Source organism: Sphaerodactylus townsendi, linkage group LG02 (genome assembly GCF_021028975.2).
Source record: "Sphaerodactylus townsendi isolate TG3544 linkage group LG02, MPM_Stown_v2.3, whole genome shotgun sequence".
Lineage (NCBI taxonomy): Eukaryota > Metazoa > Chordata > Lepidosauria > Squamata > Sphaerodactylidae > Sphaerodactylus > Sphaerodactylus townsendi.
Genome location: NC_059426.1, coordinates 55,829,506 through 55,853,295, shown reverse-complemented (window position 1 = coordinate 55,853,295; position 23,790 = coordinate 55,829,506). Strand labels below are relative to the sequence as shown.

Genomic DNA, 23,790 nt, shown 5'->3' with positions numbered 1-23,790 from the left:
CCGGAGCGGTCCCAAGAAACCAGGCGAGGATTGAAGCCTAACCCACCCTGGGGGCGGTCCGAAGGGGCTGCCTTCCTGCAACGCCCAACCTGAGAGCCTGCCTCTAACGGCCGCGGCCGGAGCGGGGCTTCCTGAAAAGTCTACATCTTTTTAAATGACCTCATAGAGGAGGTTACTGTTGCCGTCCCGCTCACGGCGCGAGACAAGGGGAATTAGAACCTTTGCTCCAAGAAGGCAGAAGAGCCCTGAGGGTGGAAAGGCGCGCGTGCACATCCAAACTGGAGTTCGAGGTCTCTGGACAGGTGATGGTATCACTTACACGCTTTCGAAGCATTGCTGTGGGGGCCTTTAAACAACCGGAGAGGCTTTTCTGCAAAGCTTTTTGCAGCCGTATTATTGCTTATGCGCTGGTTTATCTGATGGGTTGCAGCTTTAGAAGGCGGGTTTCTAGTGCAGTCTGGAGTCAGAGAGCCGGAATGAAGAAATTCGATATTCAGCAAGCGGCTCAAACTCCAAAGCTGTTTAAATTTGAGTATGTGCTGTAAAAAGCACTTTTCTTTTGTTCGCCGCTGAACAGTTTTGAGTAAGTTGCAATCTTGTGTATCCTGTAACAAACAGACATACACCTGCTACAGAACGGTTGTTACTGTTGGTCCACCTGATTTTTGTTTATGTCATTCTTATTGTTAAGATTTTTTAAACTTGCTTAGTGTTTGCATTTTTGCACCAATTATTTGCAATCTAATTGATACTTACTTTCTAAAAGTTCTCTGTGGATTCAGTTATTCCCAGGTAAACATGGACAGGATTATAACCTTTAAACTACATTTGTGTTTCTTTTGAAGTATTTGGCTGATATGTGATGGTTTAATGCAGGGGTAGGGAACCTGCGGCTCTCCAGATGTTCAGGAACTACAATTCCCATCAGCCCCTACCAGCATGGCCAATTGGCCATGCTGGCAGAGGCTGATGGGAATTGTAGTTCCTGAACATCTGGAGAGCCGCAGGTTCCCTACCCCTGGTTTAATGGAGGTAAGTGTGTTCACAGACCATGGTCACACATTGTAGCTATGTAAGTTTTACAGCTGTTTTGTAGTAGCCATCTGCCAAGCAGATTGATTCTGTGGGAAATGTATGCTCAGGCCTGTGTTACAGAAATGGTGGCACGAACAGTTACATTTCTAAGCACATACAGCCCTGTTTTTCAGGTGTGCTTTGATTCTTAGAAAGGTGGACACTGGAATATTTTAATAGGGGCCTATTGCCTGGGGATGGAGCATGATTGTGTATCTATGTAGTTTCAACTTGCTGCATGTTTAGTGTAATTCAAATTGCATTCAGTACCTTTACAGGTGAACATGTGTTTCAGGGAAATAAACTGCTCTCTGAAGAAATTAGACTGAAGGTCACATGTTGATTTTTGCACATTGGAGCTATTTGCAATGGGAAAGAATTCAAGAAATATCATGGTCATTATGAGTGCATAATGGAAATCGTCATCTTTTAAATTGTTCTTCTGTTATGTGTTGTTTCTAGGTTTCCTTAGGCAATTGAGACATTGACCTCCTATCAGTTGGAGCTATACTTCCCAAACAATTCACTATGACAGAGGTGTGTGTGAGTGAACCTTGTATAAATGTTGAATCTTGCCTAATTAATAAACATTGAATACACACAGAATGAGTGGATAGTTAGTAATACTATAACATTCCAAATGTGATAGGCCTGTAATATAATATAAATATTTATTTAATTTTTTTCAGTGATATCATGAATAGTCAAAACTAGCAAACTATTATTAGCTTATTTAGTAAACCTTAAACAATAATACTACCTACACTTCTGGCCATAACAGTGTTGTGTAATTTTAATATATTAAAGACCTTAATGATTTTTTAAGGAACAATTAAGTTATATAAGCTTTGTTCTGAGTTGTACAGAAATTGTTCCTGTACACAAATACAGAAAGCTGTTTCTTAATTTTTGGCTATTTTCAGTTTTTTGTTCTTTGTTACCCTTCAAAAAACATGTAAAAGACAAGGGCCGTTTCTGCACGGCCCCCCAGGCGCCTCCACGCCGGCAAGAATTCTGCTGGCGTGGAGGCGGAGGCCGTTCGCACGCATGCATGCGGGTGGCCTCCGGAGAGGCCAGCAGATGGCAGGCGGCTCCGCATGGAGCCGCCTCTGCCCCCTTCCCCGTCCGACTCACCGTGTCCCCGTCGTCGGCCTGCTGGCCGTCGAAGCCCCGCCCACGCTGCCCTCTGACCTCCAGGGGTCGGAGGACAGCGTGGGCGGGGCTTCAACGGCCAGCAGGCCGACGACGGGGACACAGTGAGTCGGACGGGGAAGGGAAACAGCGTGTTCCCGGCGGTGCTGTTTGCACCGCGCCGCCGGGAACACGCTGTTGAGGGAAAAACAACCCTTTAAAGGGTTGTTTTTCAGGGCGGCTTGACGCCGCCCTGGGGGAGGGGGAGCGCCGCCTGTGCGAATGGCTCCCTGGGAACGGCGTTTTTACCGTTCCCAGGGCGCCATAAAAAGGCCGTGCGGAAACGGCCAAAGAGAATGGGAAGCACTAGAAACATTCCCTTTGTATATATTGTCCATATTTTCTCAGTCTAAAATTGTAGTAGATCATAAAATGAGTCATTGGAGCCTGTAGTCAAGCCTTCAATCTCTTGTACTTAGTTTGATGTGTTTATTTGGGTAGTAAGGATCAGTTGCTCTGACCTTGGATAGCTCTGGTCAGATCTCAGAAGCTAAGCAGGGTTGACCCTAGCAAGTATTTGGATGGGGGACCTCCAAGGAATGAATTCTAGGCTTTGTGATATGGAGGCGAGCACCTCTGAATGTCTCTTGCCTCAACAGTCCCACCAGTTGCCATAAGTCAGGTGTGACTTTATGGCAAAAAAGAGAGAAATCGATTGTTACAAGAATAACATGATATTAATTCACAGACTTAATGTCTTTGGTTTTGCTTCTCAGAGCTCTCAGAGTTGTGGTTTGCCAAGAGATGCCTTGTCAGGTTCCATGGTGGTGAATTCTCACCCAGAAAGACAGCCTATTGATCCACAGAGTAAGGAACTCATTGGATATCCGGTACATCTCTGCCCTCAAAATAAGCTATGGAGAAGATTCTTCATAGAATATGTTAACTTTCTCTGAACCAGTTTAGCTTTGGGTGTTTCCTTCAAGGTGTGGGAGATGGGAAGTTACTCTGGCAGCATTCAGATGTCACTTAAAAATCTGTCTATTGACATGCTTGCTTCTTCCATTTGTTGGAATAATCACCTGATAATGGGGATTGTCCCTGTTCACATTGAGCAGAGTGCACGGGTGGCTGAGAGCACAGCAGAAGCCTTAAATCATGTGCCTGTGTGTGAGGATCCCGTGTGTGTGTTAGCTTGCACAAAAGAAATTCAGAGTCAGTTGTAGTTTCTAATCTAACAAAAAGAGTATTTATTAGTGAACTCCATTCTGGATAGAAATATAGGTAGACAGGTTCACTAATCTATCCTAATCTAGCTGGATGGAGACAGATACACGAGCACCCATCCTCCCTCTAGGCATGGTAAAATTTAGATTGAGAAGAGTGCGAGAAGAAGGCGGAAGGAAGGAAGTCCCTGAGAGTATTAGTCTAACATCAAAGGGATAGAGCCAGCATGATAGAGTAAAGATGTCAATCCCTAGGTCCCTATCTAGCCACTGGCTATCTAGTAAAACTCCCTCTGTAGGTTGAGGCATGAAACAGCATAAAGTCCTTCCCTTCCAACACCATTTACCTGTGTGTATGGAAAACCCTGGTTAGAAGGTTATTCTGATTACCTGTGATGTATAAATGGCAGGTAAGTAGATTAAGGAGAGTTTGTTTCCCTACGCAAACTGGGAGTATAAATTTTTATCTCTTATTGAATCCTGGCTTGTGGGGAGAAAGTTCAGCTCCACTTAGCCTATGAATATTCATGTATTATGGGTTAGTAAGTTTATAACTGGGATTCTGTGCATGATAAACAAAAGTGAAGGAGTGAGGCATGAGCATAGTTCCTGCATATATTGTTTTACTGTGATTTCTGAGTGTACTCTTATGTACTGGAATTGTTGCTTATCTCAGGAATTTGTGGGAAACTTTGGTGCTGGGATAATTCATAGCTCTTTAGGACATAGTAAAGAAATAAAGGCTTTTATCAGTGGGTTTTTTAAAAAAAAACAATTGCATAAATGCAAAGCGAAGTGCAAACCAAATTCTGAAACCTGGCATTAGAGTTAGTTCATCTGATAGTCAGGGGAGCAGTAGTATATATAAGTCAAGGCAAGGAAATATTGTCTGAGACAGATGCAGATAATCTTGAGCCCTGTGTGGTGGGAGTTTGCTTTCTAGTCAGCTTCTTTTTTTGTTTGCTTGTGTCTTCTTCTGCCTAGCCTTTTGGATTTTTTTGTTTTGTTGTATGTATGTATGTTTTGTTGTATGTATGTATGTTTAAAGGGACCTTGGAATTTATGTGAATATTAAAAATTCAATAAACTGTTTGCAACCCATTTTTCAATGATAGGTTTAAATTATAAGGTAAACTGTATAGAATCGTTACATTTTTCTCTGTTGTACAAATGAGCAAGACACACTAAGAAACAATTTGAGGGAGTTTTCCTTGTTACACAGATTGAACCAAATGCTAATGTGACATTTTCAGTTGTGGAGATTTTATCCAGTCGGTGTGCCATACTTGTTGGAATATATGTTTTGACAGTTGATCTTAGTGGCACATTAAATCAACTGAAGGAATGAAGCCTCCATTAGCAGGCACTTTAAAAATACAGTACACTGTGCTGGTGTGTAATACTGATGGCCTTTTCTGTTTTTTCCACAAATGTAGGAAGAAGAAGATTGGGAAAATTTAAACAAAGTACTGAGACAGCATGGTTTAAGACCTGTGTTTCTTGCCGAACCTGGAAGTTCAGAAATCAGAAATATGTCAGGTAACAGAATGCTGCTTTGAAGAAGAAAAATGACTCACCTAAACAGAATTGCCAGTGTTTTTAGGAAATGGCTAGGTAGGGCAAAGCCTCTGATTGACTATTGGAGATTTAATTGGCTGTGCAGTTTTTAAAATGTTGTTTAGCAGCAGCTGCCAGCACAGCATGAAGTCACTCTGTTACTGAAGTGAAGCTGTGACACTCGTTTTGTGACTGACTCAATTTCTGTTGTAGCCATTTTGTTGCTGCACACACCATGCCATATCAGAATTCCAGATGTGCCCACAGACTCCAAAAGATTGGGAACCTTAGTATAGCATATATGGAAAATCAATATGGACAAGGCATAGCATAATGCATTTGGCAGCATGTATCTGGCTGGCTGACATAGGTGAGAGAAGACATAAATTATGACCACAGTGGTGTTTCTGTTTAGATCAGCTGGGGAAATGCTAAAAAATATTAATAAAGGACTGAGAATAAAACTGTAAGCGCTGTAATGCACTTAAACAGTGCTATAGTTACATCTGGAATACTGTGTACAGTTCTGACGCCTCCACTTAATATAGTTAGAAAAGCTGCTATAAAAGACAACCAGGTTAAGGGACTGGAGCCCTTTTCCTATGAGAAAAATCTAAAGTATTTAGTGGGTTTTGTGTTCAGGGAAAAAAAGCAGCAAAGGTGGGAGTATGGTAGATATTCATAATATTCTTCATAAAACAGGATTTTGGATTGTTATGCAGTGAAAATAATTGGTAGTAGTTGTAGAATAAACAAATAAAAGTACTCCTTAAGACAATGTATCATTCACTTGTGACATTTGTTTCCACCCAATTTGATGATAATCAATTTGAAGATGGGGACTTGAATGCGTTATTTTAAAATACATTTAAGTTCATTAAAAAAAGGTCTATCAATGACTTTTAGTTTGATGGTTAAATGCAACTTCCAGTCATTATTCTATTCAATATTGTTGCTGGGTTGTGTGTGTGAACAATTACTGGCTTTCCTCCCTGCTTTTGGATTTCATGGGTCATCTGGTTAGCCATTGTGGGAACAGAAACTGAACCAGGTGGACCAAAGGTCTGATCCAGCAGAGCTCTTAGCAATTTTTATAGGGAAATGGCATTTACTGTCCTTTTGTGCCTTTTTTATACCAGCTACTTGTACTGTGAGATGTTGTAAGTAGCAATGTGTTTTAAAGGGCATCTATTCTAACACATGTTTGTTACACATATGTAGATATTATTGTTATGGACAGACACAATTCACTAGCTGTGCGACATGCATTGAAAACACTGCTGGAAGAGACAGAGCGCCAACGAAAAATTGTCCGTGGCCTGATAGAAGACAATCGCCAGCTTAGGTAGACCAAGTTGTAAAGATTTATTCTATAGCATCCAATTAAACTTGAGAAGTTCTGAAAGTTAAAATTGAGGTTGGGAGTAAAGCTACCTGTGTATGCTCTCTTGCTTCTAATCATAAACCTTCACTCTTGCCAGGTTTCAGTTATAATACTAGCCATGTGTCAAAGGCATGTAATTGGCACTACTGAAGCAACAGAATGTTCAGCTACATAACTGTGGCTTGATACTCACAGCAATTCTTACATAGCACTGAGTACACTAGGTTTCACCAGTCCTTGTTTATGACTGCTTTGGGCCTGTGGCTTAGCTCGGTGTTCCGTTGTTTTACTATGGCATTTTGGGAGCTGTTGCACCCCTGCCTCAAAGGAGTTGTTGGTCTAGATACTATTTTCCCACAAGGAACTGGTGTGCCATTTGCCTTTCTCTGAACAAGGAATTAGAAGTATTGATACCTTTGTATAAGGTCTAGTATTTCAGGGTATTGCAGAACCAGACTAATGCTTTCCAGACCAACTGGAAACATTGGGGAGCCAGCGTGGTGTAGTGGTTAAGATCAGGTAGACTCTAATCTGGAAAACTGGGTTTGGTTTCCCAGTCCTACATTCCTGCCAGGTGACCTTGGGCTAGTCATAGTTCTCTCAGGACTCTCTTAGCCCCAGCTACCTCACAAAATGTCTGTTGTGGGGAGAGGAAGGGAATGGTGTTTTTAAGCCCCTTTGAGTCTCCTTACAGGAGAGAAAAGCAGGGTATAAATCCAAACTCAAAAACATTGCCTGTTGTGATTAGTATTCTACTTGATTTTGAGTTAACTTCACAGTGTGATAGTAGCTTTCTGTTACTGAAGGACTACCATTGTTTTACAAAAAATAGAGATGAAGTCTGCTTGGAGCGAAATCGGGCTTCTCGTCAGGAGCAACGAGCCAATGATTTAGATATCATTGTAGAGAATATCAAATCTAAAATACGGCAGTTGGAAGATGAGTCCATAGCGAAAGTTTGCCAGCAGCAGAACCAAGTCAAAGAGCTTCAGAAAGATCATCAGTCTTCACAGGTATTTGCAGCAAGAAATTGATATGGTTATATGCTGTAAATGTTTTTTACTTTGCTAATGATACATTTTAAATGTAACCAAAAGAAAAAATAAGCTATCTGTCCTTTCCCACCCTATACGACTTCTAGGAAATAGTTAAAAGTCCTGGAAATTGACAGAACACATTAATTACTTGTCATTATTTCACTTTCTAGAACAGACCTGTCTTCTGAGACTTAGGCCCCTTCCGCACACGCAAAATAATGCTTTTTCAAACCACTTCAAAGCTTCAAATGCTTCAAAAGAGCACTGAAAGCAGTTTGAAAGTGCATTATTTTGCATGTGCGGAATGAGCCTTAGTTTTTTAAATGTTTGCAGGCAAAGTACCATCAGCAGGCAGAGAAGTTGAAAGAACAAGAAGAGACTATTGCCCACTTGCAGAAAGAACTTTGTAAGATGGGCATAGAAGAGCAGCACCGTATTGCTACACAGAAAAAAATGTTCAGCCAGTTTTGCAAACAAGCTCCTAGAACTCATTTGGATCACCAGTAAGTACTCAAGCATCATTTTTAGATATTTTACTTACGGGGCAGTACTGTGAGATATATTTAACTTGCAGATTTTGATTATAGGACTAGTCTATCAAGCATTGCCTAGCAATTTACACCTTCCTGGATAATGTCCTAGATTGTGTTCTTGGATTATTTTATTTAAAATGTTTCAAAGTCCACCATTCTCCCAGAAATCTGCAGCAGTATGACTGGTCTAACTACTATCATTACTCTGTGCTGCTCTGAGAGTACATGCAGCTGTTGACCATGTTACACCAAGACAAGTCAGTGATGCTGTCCCTAGTTCATGGGGGCAAAATATTATGTCCTGTGAGCAACATTCTAGCAACCATGGCAGATGAATAGGTGACTCAGATTTGCACTGTATCCTAATGGCACCTGGAGAGGCAGTGCTTTGCAACCCCATGTTATCCTTGGAAGGGGTGTCACTGGTACATTATTACAAAAGAAATATATGCAAGTTGGGTCCTATGTTGGAATTTCAGAGGGCAGGTCAAAGTGGAAACACTGCTACTTTTGCCTCTTGCTATCTTAAGAGGATTCTGCAGGGTTTGGAGGTAGGGGGAAATTTTAGCATGAGCCTCAGGTATTCTTTCTATAAGGAATGTCAAGTAAGCCAGGAAATGTCTTGATGTATGAAGGCATGCCTTCTTAGCTTACAGGATCTTATTGGCAGCTAGGCTTGGAGATGCATGCCTGAAGGTAGTGTTCCCCCCTCCCCTCACCAATTCTGTCTCCATTTAGGCCCTAGGCTGAAGAGCAGCAAGTAAACAGGCAGCTAAAGGCTTGCCCCAGTGAGGTGCTTTCTGCTGTCAGCACAGCAGTTGGTGTATGTGCCCATTTGTAAGTCATTATTTTCTTGTATGCCTGAGGGTCTCTCTTAGTATGCAGGGATTCCTTTGCAGTCTTCATGACTGTCTGTGGTTGCTTTCCCAGTTCACTCAGAATACACACATTTCTATAGCAGAGAGTTATCCATAGTAATTCAAGCTGTAATAGATTTCCAATCTCATTCTGTTTTTGAATGTAAGGCAGAAGTGGATGCTTAAGAGTCTGCAAGTCATCACAAAGCTTATAAACCAGTAGTATTGCTTATGTGTGATCACGGGTGTACAATACATTATAAGTTAGGCTTGGGGAAACCCTATAACTAATGATTTTTCAAATTTATGATTTTTAGACCCTTGGTTACAATAATTTTGAACAATAGTAAGATAGCTTAGAAAATGGGGGTTAGTCCAGAATTCACAGGCAGCAGCCAAGCATGAAGAGCTGCTGCTTGAGTGGGCCAGAAGGAGCTTGCAAGCTAAGAACAGGATGCTGACAAGTTTATACTTGTGCACAAATCAAATCAAATTGAACAAATAAAGGTTTGGAGGAGTGTCTCTTCATAGGCACCACTGAGGCTGCACATGTATTGAGGCAGAATTAGAATTCTATCTAAAATATTGCTTAAAGCTGTAGAAATATTTCTTTAATGAATAATACTAGGAGTTGAGTTACTAGAGAATACTGGGAATGGCGGGAGGGGGCAGCAGAAAGGAAATGACTTCATTTCCAGTTAATGCAGACATCTGTTCCTGTTAATTGTGGTGTAAATTTGGCAATTATTGCAGGGATTCCGATTCTCTTTGGCTTTGGACCTCTAGGTGGTGTATCATGTGACTATAAACTGCTTTTTATATCCTACAAAAGCTAATCTATGGTTTGAGACAACCCTGGGAAAATTTTTGATGCTAAACTAGTAAGCTTTTTTTAGATTCGTGGCATGGACTATATATTCAGCCGTAAGCCCAGTTCTTTCAAGGGAATTCTCTGAAGCACCCCTAAGAAGGGGTGAAGAATTGGGTTTGGAGGCAGTTTGCCCTTTGGCATAGAGAGATGGATGCCTTACAATCATTGTGTGGGAGGGACAGGGTTCCTGTGAGTTCCTCCCCATGCCTCCAGTTTTGTGGATTCTTGGCTGATGTATTACAAGTAATGCAAAATAATATGTTTGAAGACAACAAATGAGAGAATGTTTGCTCTTGGTGATAAACAGAAGTAACATGATGGTACTTACTTTTTAGGAAGTAGGAGAACTGCCTGAACAGGATTTACAAGAGACCATTTAAAATAATCAGATGCCACTATGATGTGTGTGATGTATAAAATTAAATGCGTTCAAAATTCTCCCTGGAAACAAAGAAGAATTGGACTGTATGAATGGCTTTGTTTCTTTGGAAACAAAGAAGCACTGAACTGTATAAATGACTTAATGTTAATGCATGTGTGGGTCTGTGTGCGCATACGTGCATACTCTTTCTTTGATGCTTGCAATTTATATTGGCTGTGCTGGCATGCTTAGTACTCCTACCTTTCTTCCTCTCTAGGATTTTTAGTCTGATTGACTACTATGAATCTCAGATCAACCAAATGAAGAAAGAACTAAGGTAGGAAAACGGAGGGGTGTAAAATGGGTAATTCTACTGCAGTGATGATGAATTGGAACTTGCAGCTCTGGTCCTGCTGCCAGCGTGCTATTCTCTGGTGCAAGGAATTGTCCACTGGTGTAACAAGCATTCTTATGAGCAGGAGAGAATTTTGCATTGGGCGGAGCTCTTGATGCCACAGAAAAACACTGCTGCTCACAGAACAGTTGCAGGCTCCAGCCCTTTGTCTCTGAGATACTAATATCCTGCTAAAGGCATGATGGTGTGGAGTTGGTTGTAGAAAAAATATCACTCTATTTAGTTTCATGTGTCTGGGGTTTTTAATTGAACAGATGTGGTTTAACTTTGTTTCCTTCATAGGAAATATAAGAGTGAGGCGGGTCATACCCATGGAAGAAGAAAAGACAAGGATAAAATTTTGAATGTAGATGCTACTTCTAATTACAGATGTTTGCTTATGGTAAGAAACAGAATCATGAGTGCACGTCTGGAAATGGAAGCCAGTCTTTGAGTGGTGGTTTTTGCGCCCCTTCCCCATTAAAAAAAAGCTTATTAGAGTTCAGAAGTGACTCTACAGGTGGCCACCTTACTCTGTTCATTATGGGGAGGTGGGGGTAGAGAAGGAATCCACAGTTTCATTTTATCCTGTGTATACAATACTAAGGTAGAACAGGATGGGCTTTTGCAGGTGGAGAGGGGAAATCTACTCCAATCTTCTGCCCAGCTAAAAAGGGAAAGCGTCTTGTGTGTATGAGGTAAAATTGTTTTCAGATTACTGTTTGTTCATCTGGGAAGTATGTGACAGATTTTGTGCACTCAAAATTCTTTGGTCTCCCACTCTGTTGGGTACAGGGAGGCAGTTTTGCTGGAAGGCTTCTCGTTTGAAGAGATGAAAGCTGGGCTAAGCGGTAATAAGAGTTCTTGTGAGCCTCTGATGCTCTCTGGCAGTCTTTCAGCGGGTGAACTATTTTTCCCTCTTGCCACTTAAATCTTTCTATCTTAGGCGTGTTGTTTATTCTACAGGCCTCAATAGGTTTATTCTTCAGTCACAGGGATATATCTTGGGCATCATGAAACCTCAGTCTTCATAAAGGACTGGATTTGTCCATTTTTGTAACGTTAGGAAATATTGGGAAAGTGGTCACACATTTGACTTTCTGTCATAGCAAACAACAAACTCACAATCCTAAAATTATAGAACCCAATTAGAAAGAAACACAGTTACATTGCCAGCTGTAGTATAAAAGTCACAAGTATAATAAGATTAATTTCATAATATCTTCCATAATAATGAACTACATTATAAAAATTACTTACCATAAACTATTTGTCACTGGGACTTACACAAAGAGGTCTAAACTTCATTATAATTTTTGCAACCATGGCAGTAAACTGCCATTTGCAATGTTATCCATTTATCTCTATTCAGCAATACCGTTACAAATTTATTCAGATCTGATCACCTTGATAACTGTAACAAGGTATTTCCTAGGTATCTCATTTTTTGTTCAAATCATGGTTCATCTGTTGATTCTGAGTAAGTTGCTGTAAACTAGTGGTTCTCAACCTTCCTAATGCTGCAACCCTTCAATACAGTTCCTCATATTGTGGTGACCCCCAACCCTAACATTTATCCCTTTTGCAGATAGAGCACACTGATGCAGAGAGTCTTAGGCGACCCCTGTGAAAGGGTTGTTCGACCCCCAAAGGGGTTGCGACCCACAGGTTGAGAACCGCTTCTGTAAACAGTTCCCTACTCTCAGCGTAGCATGTTCACTACTAAGCTTCTTAGGGTTGTTGTGACGACCAGTGAGAGAAGTTTTGAAATTATTATGAATGCTGCTTAAATTACTACATCTTTGAAGTCTTTCCAGAATCAGATAATTGAGACACAGGCCCGAAATGAACAACTATTACATGAAAATAAAAATCTCAAGAAAGAGGTAGAAGTCAGGTAAGTTTGTCTACTTCCTTTTCTGCTTGCTCAGTGATTTACATTAAAACAAGAATATTATATTCACTCACTTCCCCATGTTATTCCCCATTGCTGAGTGAATGTATAAGCCTGTGTACCCATAAGTTGAGGTCTTTCTACCCTAAGAACCAAGCAGGGAGGAGCCAGGTGCTACTGTCCCTCTGACGGTAGAATGGCAGTTGCTTGTATGGTGGCTGTCTAGCCCCTCTAGTAGGATAGAAGATCTTCATTGTCTCTGAGGGTTATGCGGGGAGCTTGCAATAATATTTTGTGGAATGAGATAATCAAGCACTTGTTTTTAAATAACATGGAAGCGTTTAAGGTTTGCAGATATCTAACTTGTCATACATGTGAAATTACTCTAAACTTAGAAAAGAAGGTGCGTCTTCTGCTAACTTCCCTATTTCCTAGATTTTGAAAATAATACTCTTTTATTTAGACCAACTGAGCAAGAGTTAAAATTTTACAAGCATCAAGTGAAGAAGTTGGAGAAGACACTGAAGAACATCAAGTAATTATGCTTTTTTGAAACATCAAAAATTAATATCTCTTCTGAAGATCTACAGATAAGGACAGATCATTTAGTTAGTTTTGTTCTGAAGATGGGAAACAGGTAGACCAATAGAATGGCAGAGGATAGAAACACACACAAGTCTTCAGCATGCCTTTAACCATGGGAGAAGAAAGGTGTGCGTTGGGAACATTGTTGGTACTGTGCTGGTGTCTTGGTACTGTCTCCAGGAATTGTACCTGTGCAACCTCAGCCATCTGGCAGGATCAAGCAGCTGAAGGGAGGAGGCTAGACCCTGCCTTTTCATCCTAGTTGTCTTAATAACTTTCAGTTTGTGATCCACATGTTACTAGTCTGGAAAATCTAAGAATTTAGCATGTTCCATATGTTTGGCACCTAAATTGTGCAGTTCTTGTGTCAACATGCAGCATGATGGGGCATCACCTGTGGCCTGACAGAGAGCCCAGCACTGACCAAAGATGTTTTGTTTGTTTGCCTCCAGCAGGAATGGGAGAGACTGTGTTGTGGGTTGCAGAGCACAGGGTCTCATTTTATTTGGAAGGAACTCATTCACGTTTCTTTCATGCTTTCATGCTTAAGGGCTTATTTTTATGCGATAATGGAAGAGGGTGTCTTGGTTTGCCATTTAGGTCACATGAGAGTTATGAAGAGAATGTGAAGGAAAACCAAGACTTTAAAAGCACTACAGGAGGAGACCAATTGCAGGAAAACTGTAGAAGATATTTTCAGGTAGGTAGATAGTGATTGCATTTAAAGTGAAAAATATGTAGTGAAATTGCTCCCTTGAACAAGTATGGAAAAGATACATTTTAAAAAAATCATAATCCATTTCCCCTTGCCTTTAAGTTTGCAGTGAGAAATATATGGTGTTTATTGTATCTTCTGTCCTTTTAGCTGCGATAATCGCATCTGGCCAAAAAAATGTATACTTGGGGTTCACAATACTTTTTATTTTGACTGACTCATGAAAACTTATCGTTAATAGATATCTATGCAGATATGTATGGTAGTATTTCCTGTGCTGCTGCTCTTAAAAAAATGGAGTCACACTTTGGATACTGAAGCACAGAAAAGACTTGCTCAGTCATCATGAACAAACAGGAGTTTATTTATGACCGATACAAACATTCTTAATTTCCAGCCTTACACATTCTAATATGTCAGATGTCAAGTCGTGTTGCAGCATTAAACCATGGTTTGGAATCCCAGTGATTGAGAAAGAAACAAACTTCAGCTAGTGCCTGCATTTAAATGTCTCAGCTAATTTAAGGAAAAGATTGACAAACAGTGATGAAGTGGAAGCCTGGCAGTTAACTATATTGTATCTGTTGTATGTTTGCCATGAAAGCACTGCTGACTTGTTACTATCCTGCTGAGTTTTCAAGGCAAGAGACATTCAGAGGTGGTTTGCCATTGCCCGCCTCTGCGTTACACCCCTGGTATTCTTTCGGGGTTTCGCATCCAAATATTTGTCAGAATTGAGGCTGAGAATGGGTGGCTGGCCCACAATCACCCAGTAGGCTTCCATGGCGCAAGTCAGGATTCATACCTGGCTTTCATTTGTAGCTGTTACATACAAAAGATACATCTTGTTCACTATATCTGCACTGAGCCAGCCAGGTAGTAAATGTAACTACCTACAGAGATTGGAGTGCAAATATTATTGGTGTAAAAGTTTGCCTTATAAAATACCTGTCCTAAATCACCTGTCCTCTAGAAAGAGACCCTTAACTAAATATGAACAGTTAAGTGTCTCTCTGTTTTACACACTTGGATATGAAGGTCAATTGGAATAGCTGTTTTATCCCCACTATCAATTGACAGAAGAAAAAGGCAATGAAAAGGAAATGCTTTTGGGGAGGGAAGTTGTGAGTGGGAAGACGCCTGACTTGCCAGTAGTTCATAAGTGAAACTCCATCACAGCCTTTCTCTGGGCCTGATCTGGCCAAAGTTAAGCACTTTGAAGCCTTGCTGATTTCAGTAGGGGTGGTTTAATTATCATCAAGTAAAATTAATGGGACAAAAGTGCATAAGTTGGGCTGGATTGTGCTTTCTGGTTAATAAAACTAAAAGTCTTACAAGACAGAGTGAATTATGTTTTGAAAAATGCAATAAACTTAATCATTTTGTTTAGTAAAAGATACAAAAAGTAGATATTCCACAATTAATACTGTAGGATTTTTAGTCTTTGGAAAGCCTAGGTTCAAGAAAACACTCTGATAGACTAAATCTGCAGTTATGTGGGTCTGATTGAGAAGTGATGCTGCATGTCATTTGAACTATTGCAGATGCCTTCTAGAAGTGATGTTTGTTAGAATGTTACCTTCAGAAAATCTTTCTTGACAGCTGTTGTCCAGCATTGACTCGATTATAAGAAGCCCGAGACGAGCTCCCCTGGCGATATATAAGCAGAGTAAAGGGGTGCCCCGAAGTGGCACCAAAGATGATGTTCAGGACTGTGGATTTGAGCACCTCCTTCCCACCATTGAAATGTGGGCTGACCAGTTAATGGCCCTGAAGGTATTGGCTTTCTTTGATTTCAGTTGTTCTTTGGCCACTGACCAGACAGTCTGAGGCGTATTTTACAGAGATGAAAGTATGTAGTTTTATGAATAGTTTCATAATAAAGGCCCTTGACGGTAATAGCTGAGGAACAACTCTTGAGGGCATTTAATCACTAGTATTCTGATAACCCCGTCTCACTCCTTGAATAAAAATACGTAGCAAAAGTATCTTTATGGCAAATCAACAAATTCTTGATAATAGAATACCGCTACACTTTAACCTTTTTCATATGATCTAAATTAGAGACCGTAGAAAGCCTCAACTCCTTATGAAATCGGCTGCCAGTTCTCTTGTTCAATTCAGACAGCAGTATAAATTATTGGGTTGGGGAGCTATTCCTAACCGTTTTAATTGTTTTAAGTGTTTCAGTGTGCCAGTTTCTGAATGATTTTAATCTGTATTGTAAACCAATTTGAAAACAAGAAAAAGGTATAGATATACAGTAAGGTATAGATATACACTTTAGCCTTTTTCATATGATCTAAATTAGAGAGGGGGAGAGCAAATGTAATTACTGTATATCTATACCTTTTTCTTGTTTTCAAATTGGTTTACAATACAGATTAAAATCATTCAGAAACTGGCACACTGAAACACTTAAAACAATTAAAACTGTTAGGAATAGCTCCCCAACCCAATAATTTATACTGCTGTCTGAATTGAACAAGAGAACTGGCAGCCGATTCCATAAGGATGGGGCTGCCGCAAGAAGTTTCTTGCTCTGCCAGTCACTGATTTCACTTCCTTTGGGGAAAAGAATTGAGCAAACTCTGTTGTGAGAATCTTAACGTCTGTCTGTATTAATATGGAGAGAGACAGTCCATCGAGTATTTGAGACCCAGTCTGGAATGTCAAAACTAGCATCTAGAATTGAATCTGGAAGCAGACAGGTTGTCAGTGCTGCTGTTGTTCTGCTACTGTCATATGGGTAGCCTGCTAACTCACAGGCTTCTTCATTTGGACTACTGACAGATTCTGAGTAGTCCTTGGGGGCAGCTCCACGTGTATAACTCAGTGTTTGCATGTTGATTTCTCTTAAAGGGTACGCTGTACAATTCATTCCTATGAAAAGTGCTTAAGTTGGGCTGGTTGCTAGAATCTTGGTCACCCAAATGCTTTCCTTTAGATTCCTGACAAGGGTGGTAGACTCTGTGAATTACTTCTTTTGCAGGTTGGAGAGATGATAATGCTGTTTTTAAGTTAGATGGAAATATATCAAGAATCTTTTCCTTAATTGGTTTGGAGACACCTGAGCGCAAACAATCCCTTTTACTATGGCAAGAATTCTATGCAAAATGTAAAAGCTGGATCCATAAAATCCTCATCTGCTTTAAAGCTGATGTGCACAGCATGCAGGCCAGAAGACCAGTGTTCTGTGGCACATGCTGACTGTCCTCCTCCCCAAACTGTTTACTACATCCATGCATAGATGTGGTGAACAGGGTGCCCGGGGGGTGGGGGGTATCGCAGGTGTTTTGCCTGGCAAGCTTCTCACAGTATCCAAGCAGGGACCCAGTGAATGAAAGAGGGGGGTTAGAATATTGACTCACAGCCAGCAATAGACATTCTGATTTTCCAGGCATGGCAAGCTTCTTATTGAGTCAAGGCAGTGACACAGCAGGCCCTTTCCCTGGGGAGAGAGGGATGGGTGAGTGCAGCACCTCAGACCTGATCAAAATGGTGGAGGGTGGGGGGGAGACTTTTGGTTTCTCTGGGGGAGCGGTTGAACTCCTTTCTTCCATTGCAATTTTCTCTTCCTTGCACTTTTTTGATCTTCTTTTATCCTTTCACCTTCTCTCCTTATCTTTCCTTTCCTGAAGCCCTTCTGTCTATCTATTGTTCTTTCTATACAGATTCTCTCTCAAGGGAAGACCCCCCTGTACGGTGCTGTTTCTACTTGGGTTACAAATAATTTTCTTTGCAGAGGTTAACCCCCTCCTTTCACTTCATAGTACAGCTGGCTGAGGACTGGCCTAAATTAGTTCCTCTTGGCTGAGTCCAAACTGCTTCATTTGCCCAAAGTCTCAGATGCTTCTACAGGGGGCAGCAGATGTTTTTGGTGAAAGTCCTCCTCCTGTGAGACATCTGAGGCTCTTGCCCGTGCCAGGCTGCTGATTAATAGGACCAATGATGGACCAACAACTTAAACTGCAGTTTGGGGTTGCTGTAAGAGCATCATGCCTGCTGTAGCTGGGGCTTCTGATCAAAGTAAGGCATTTAAAATGCAAGTATTGCTACTTTTAGGCTAAGGATATGCATTAACAAGGGCTCTGTCTCTGACTTTGTTCTTCCAAGAACCTACATAAGTCCCTGAATAAGCTGTTGCTGCACCTCGTGCCTTGGCATACAGTAACTGTGCAGGATGACCATGAACGTATTGGAGTTGAAACCCTTCAGCTCCTAGTGGACGCTGTGTCTGAAGAAGTTGAAAATAAAGAAAAGGTAAACTTCAAAGCTCTTAGTTTGAAATATATTTATTTTAGCTCCTGGCAGTACAATTGCCATTTATCTGTAGGAGATTCCTACATTTTAGACTAAGTATTTCCACAATGTTATTTATCGTATCTGGGTTGAAAGTTCTCTCTGTTCCCCCCTCCCTCTTCTGGTGTTCTACAGAATAGTCAAGTGCCTTCACTACAAACCTTGTATGCAATTGTTTCTCACTTTCAAAAACTGTTTGATGTGAATTCATTGAAAGGAGTTTATCCTCGAATGAATGAAGTTTACACAAAGCTTGGAGAAATGACCAATGCAATGAGAAACCTTCATGACCTCCTAGAACTAGGTATGGTATTAGATATTAATATATTACTTATCTACAGCAATATGCAGCATAATCCATATGTTCTTCTCCTTTATATCTGTTCAGAAACAGTACACAGTAAACTAGATCTGGGTTGTAAGGAGCCTTTTGAAAATAACTTGATTACTGCATACAACTTAATTACTTCATACATAAAATTTTGCAGGGTGTGGCCCCAGCAGGCTCTAAACCAAGGGTGGTTAATGTTAAGAGCAGAGGCTTAGCAAGGGGGGAAAGTGCCCGGTGCACTGGTGCGTCCCCCGCCCCTCCACGCCCCCTCCACTCCCTCACCACACACCCCACAGGGGCTCGAACCCGGTGCGTTCCCCCCCCAGCTCCCTTGGAGCTACACCTCTGGTTAAGAGCAACATAGAATAAACTTCAGATGTTGGAGAGCCACAAAACATGTATGAATATTACACACGTTTTAATTGTTACATCCACATTTTGTTAACGAACTTTATATAAATATTAGAACATACATACAAGTAATAATTATTAAGTTATGTAATTTTTATTAAGACTAAATGAGACTGCCAAAAATATAAACAAAAGGGATAAAAAGATATTGCTCATGATACTTATTTGGCTAAGTATCTGGTCAAAACATGGAGAAAAATATGTACATTTTAGATCGCTACTGGCTATTACTGTTAGTAGAAAGATTGGGACTCTCCATCTTTGCTGTGAGCTGTTAAAATCTGGCTGATAGGTTGTCAAGGCTGTACAAATTACAGGGGCTGTGGAGCCTTGGGCATTCCACCTCCGACCCCCATGCCGAGACTCTTGCTGTCCCTTCCACCACCTGTGCCCCATAGCAAAGCGCAGCAGAATATTCAGGAGTAAGGACGCACACCATGGGAGGCAGGGCAAGAGAGGGGGAGAACCACTTCACCAATTGGCTTCCCCAGCCATCAGCCATACATTATGCTGTAGAGAGACACATGTGGCTCATGAGCTGCAGTTTGGCCACCCCTACTCTAAACAAAGGGTTGATCAGGTCCATGTCTGCCTAATAAATTTGAGCAGTGGTGAAGTCTCAGATTCTCCCAGACTGTTTGCTGACTTTTCAACTTACTTAATTTTTAGAATGATACGTTGAAGGGGAGGAGAGATGCCCTTGATGGCAGCATAAAACATTTGTACTGCCATGCATTAGCTCCAGGCATTTAATGTACTTAGTCGACAGCATTCTGCAACTAGGTAACATATGTGATTGAATTTCAAAGGAAGCCTTAATATTCTGTGGCTTGTAAAAACCTCTGCGTTTTCTACAAATGCTGTATTGTTAATTTTATTAGTCTGGCTTTTAGTATGGCCTCTTGCTTAAAAGACTGTTTGTTCCTTTTTCCAGGGCTTGAGGCATATCACTACAAAAGGAGTTTTTAGTCTTCCCAAGAGTGCTGTGCTTCCCCTTTGACTTCTTTAGTTTGTCTTTCTGCACTTAGCTACAGCAAGGTTACTTGTATGCATCCCTGTTGCGTTCTAGTGGATCGTTTCAAAGCAGTGCCAGAGAAGGGACCCCTATGAGATATACCAAAAACCCAAACAGAGATCCATATTGCAGTTCTGTAGAATGGGGGCTTAGTTGTTGGCTCATTTTTGGAGTAAAGGGAGGAAACTGTAGCATTATGCTAACACATTATAACAATTTATCAGAGAACAGGGAGACTGATTCTATCAGAGAACTGATAGACTCCCAGAGAACTGATAGACTTATTATGAGATTATTGAGGACAGGGTTTTTAGTAAGAAGCGCAGGAGAGGCTTGTTACAAGTGTCTTCCTTTACATGGTGATAATTCTCAGGTTTCTTATTGTTGCTGATGGGGGTTCCACATGACAGGTTTCTCTTTGTTTTCCTAGCCCCAGTCCATGATGTCCATTCTTTTCGGTGTCGTTGGGAGAGGACTTTTTCAGTATGTTCTCCTGTTGATCCGCAATTGCTGAATCATTAGCATAATGCTATAGCAATGACTTAACTGTTCCCCACCCCCCTCCCCCCCAGCATCTAGTGATATGGAGAGGAACAGTTGCTGCCATGGGGGTGACAGCAAGGAAAACCATGCCACTGTGGGTGGGACTGGCAGTTATCCAGAACTTCTTAAGTGTACAATAGTCTCCATCTTCACTGCAACTATTCCAAAAAGTAGGTTTAAGAATGATTGCAGGAAAGCTGGGAAATGTTGGAAGGTGCACAAGAGCACCATGATGCTGTGTAGAAGCAGGGAGAAAAACCTGCTTCCCATCAGCACCAAAGCTTGGCAAAACACCCTGTGGGAAGCTATCCATGGCTATTTCTTTGTCTAAAGGTGCTGATGGTAGGTAGGTGAATGCTCCAATAAACAGTGTTGACACCACTTGACATTTCTTCACCAGCTCAATGTCGGCAACACTGGCCAAGCCACATAATAATTGTTAGGTGAGATATAGGTCAGTTCTTGGAAGTATCAAATTTATTGGTAAGAGCTTTCAGTTAGGAAATGGTGATACAAGCAGTCTTTTGGAGCAGCAGGATGTACTGAGTACTTCTCTGATATGAAGGCAGTAAAGGATCCGACAAAGGTGGGTTGCAACCTGGCTTATTTTTTTTCCAAAACAACATCTGTTCTGTTAATCCTCTGGCTGGTATTAAGAAATGTTAGCTGTAGTACTGTTAATGGTAACCAGTTCCTTTCATCTTGAAACTGATATTGTCCCTCCTTAGATGGCTCAGCCCCTCCCAGTGCCTTGGTAAACACTGTTGGAAAACTCTGCAGTATACTCAATGGGAACGTGACCTCACAGGTGGAGCAGCTCCTGGGCACAGACGACATCCAAAGGTATGCATAATTAGCAGTAACTCTTGAATGGTAAGCTCATCCTACAGTACCAGAAGGTGCTACTTAGTCCTGTTATCTGACTGTCAGTACACAAAGGTAAGTGTGGATCTGTTACCTGATCTTGTACTGGAGGTGTTCAGGTTGCTTATTTTCAACTGTTCCAGTTAAACTAACTTTAGAAGAAAGAAAAGCTGGTTACAATTTGGTTAGTGTTATTTTTTTAATCACTACCCCTTATATGGATAGCCTCGAGGCTTTTTTGCGCAAGATCTGTTTATGTGATATTGGTAGCTAAGTACATCAAGATGGTGCTGAACTGCTGCTGGAAAGGTATCTGACTCAGCCTAGTCCACAGGATCAGCCTCCAACATGACAGGCTCACATGGGCTATTTTAACTAAAGCTGCACTATCTGATCCTGGTGCTGTGAAATGGTGTTTAGGATTTAAGATTGCATCCATCATCCTGTGCGTAGTGTAGTTCCAGTGGCTCATGGCCTTGTTTCATTGCACAACAATATGCAGCTTGGCCTTGCTGTATGCTGCTTTAATTGTAGCCTTGTAGCATGGCTGCATCAACACATACTGGCTAACTTCCAGCACTGACTGGAACCACATCGAAGGTTTCAGAACACAATTTCAGAAAAGGATACAAATGAAATGTTTACATGCTGTTCAGTTGGAATATACAAAACTCTCCACTGGTGGAATGTATTTTACCTCACTCTTCTATTGGCTTAAAGAAGGGAAGGTAATGAATTCCAAGGAAAAACTGTTTGTGAACTGAGGGCAGCCACTTTCATCTGCATCTGTGGTGGCATACTATCATAATGCAGTACTAGTAGAAGCTGCAGTTATTATGTTAAACTTTGCAGATATGGGTTGGGAAGTGATGAGCAGCCTAATAGATTTTCTATGTGCTTAAAACACAGGTAGGTGTATATTGTATTATTTGAACTGGAACACAAGGCCTCTGCCATTTTGAAATGCTATATGTACTCCAGTGGCGTATCTGCCTAGGGATGGGGGGGGGGGTACCCTCTGTCCCTAAGCGACACTAATGCGGGCACGGGGGGGGGGATTGCCCTGTATGACCCCACCCCAAGCCCTTGTGCTTATAAAAGCAAAGTTGCTGAGGACCGAGCCTTTCAGTTCCTTCTGCTCTCCCCAGAAGCTATTGCCTGGAAGGGGGGGTGAGACCTGGGGGGCAGGGCTCAGGGGATGGGGCCACACCCCCGAGCCCTGCCCTCTGGCGTAGTGGGGGGGCGCCCAGAGAACGGCTGTCTCTGGGCGCCATTTTCCCACTGTACGCCTCTGATGTATTCTAGGATAGGATATTTAATTTATATACCGCCCTCCCCCAGAGGGCTCAGGTATTCTAGTATACTATAGTCATACAATAGGTAGCATGTGTCCTCATATTTTAAGATGTGCTACTTCCAATGGTGGGGTAATTGCAATTGTCCCATTTGCACTGCTAGAATCAGTGGCTGCATGTGGTTTTGCTGAAGAATGATTGTAAGAGCAATCAGTTTATTTATAATGGGAAAGAAGCACATTTCCATCTAGTTATGAAATATGGCACATCCATGCTGAAAATGTTTTGAAATCAATAAATCTGGGACTCCTGCTAAATCCATGTATATAGAAGGGATTCTCCTAAGGAGTAACTTCAAAATTTTAAACCTAGAATATATAATAGAGCTTGTTCAAAAAGTGGAATTCCAAAGAATGAACGTTTCATATAATTGATTCTCTTCAGCATTATCAACAAATTAGAAGACTATGATGAGTTTTTCCCAGCATTTCAAGCTCTTATTGAAGATTTGCTTGGTGTTCTAGGTAAGTGATTTTCCATAGCTTGTAGCACTGGGCCTACACATTCCAGAACTATTGATTGGCTTCTTTTTCATAGCAACTACAACTCCCCTCTCCCTTTTTTTTTTACCCAGGAACTAAGATGCTTGATATTTGATATCATGCTACTGTTTATAGCCTAGAAATCATGGAAACAGAGACTAACTGCATTTTAAAAATTCAGGGCTGATTTCTGCCTTATTAAAATTACACTTAATTCAGGTTGTATTACCAGATGGACAACATGTAGCTGCTTTTGTGTCCTGTTCCCTTCAGAGGCAGGCCATGTGCATTTTTCTAATGCAATCACAAGCTTGTGAAGAGTAGTTCTGATGTAAAGACTGATGTGTTAAAGGCTTTATGTTCAGTACATTTAATAGGTGATCACTACAGTTCGTGTGTTTTTACCTACACAATGCAAATAAAGGAAGCAACACTCGTTAATACAGCTGTTCAGCTCTTGTTAGTAGATGCCACTAGTGTGCCAGCTTTATCAGTCAAAGGCCTCTGCCTTACTCTAAATTTAGCTGTAGCCTGCTTTATCTCAGGATATAAGAGTGCAATTAATGCTTAATAGGTAGAACTTTATCCCTTGTAGGAATTTTATCCCAGGAATTTAGAAATAGCTGAGAACTTGAGTTTGAAGCATGTAACTTATACTACTCCCTTCTCTTTCTTTCCCTAGAAGTCAGCAATCTAACGGAAATATTACCCACTGTGCAGAAGCTAAAACTGAAAAGGCAATAATGTATAAACCAATGTCTAGAATTGTGTAAAACTATGTATAGAATTAATGTATTAAACATTTACTTTTGTGTAGTTCTGGAATATCTTACTGTCTTAATGGTGGTCCTGATTTTTTCTAAATATA

At 41.1% G+C, this 23,790-nt stretch overlaps 1 protein-coding gene across 8 annotated transcripts; it reads left to right on the top strand.

The window, feature by feature from the left end:
• Window positions 1-19: 19 nt before the first annotated feature.
• CEP70 (centrosomal protein 70) lies at window positions 20-23,738 on the top strand. Of its 8 annotated transcripts, none has more exons than XM_048486883.1 (18): window positions 20-290; window positions 1,537-1,611; window positions 2,982-3,095; window positions 4,868-4,970; window positions 6,210-6,333; window positions 7,205-7,385; window positions 7,743-7,912; window positions 10,309-10,368; window positions 10,729-10,828; window positions 12,234-12,322; window positions 12,783-12,854; window positions 13,505-13,604; window positions 15,222-15,395; window positions 17,736-17,882; window positions 18,057-18,225; window positions 20,950-21,064; window positions 22,825-22,904; window positions 23,605-23,738. In XM_048486883.1, exons 2-18 carry the CDS (start codon window positions 1,603-1,605, stop codon window positions 23,664-23,666), a joined length of 1,869 nt encoding a protein of 622 aa, XP_048342840.1. In that variant the 5' UTR covers window positions 20-290; window positions 1,537-1,602; the 3' UTR covers window positions 23,667-23,738. The 8 variants fall into 8 exon arrangements, with proteins under 8 accessions (XP_048342840.1, XP_048342841.1, XP_048342839.1 ...); XM_048486884.1 differs by having other exon boundaries at window positions 20-302; window positions 12,243-12,322; XM_048486882.1 differs by having other exon boundaries at window positions 20-302.
• Window positions 23,739-23,790: the final 52 nt, after the last annotated feature.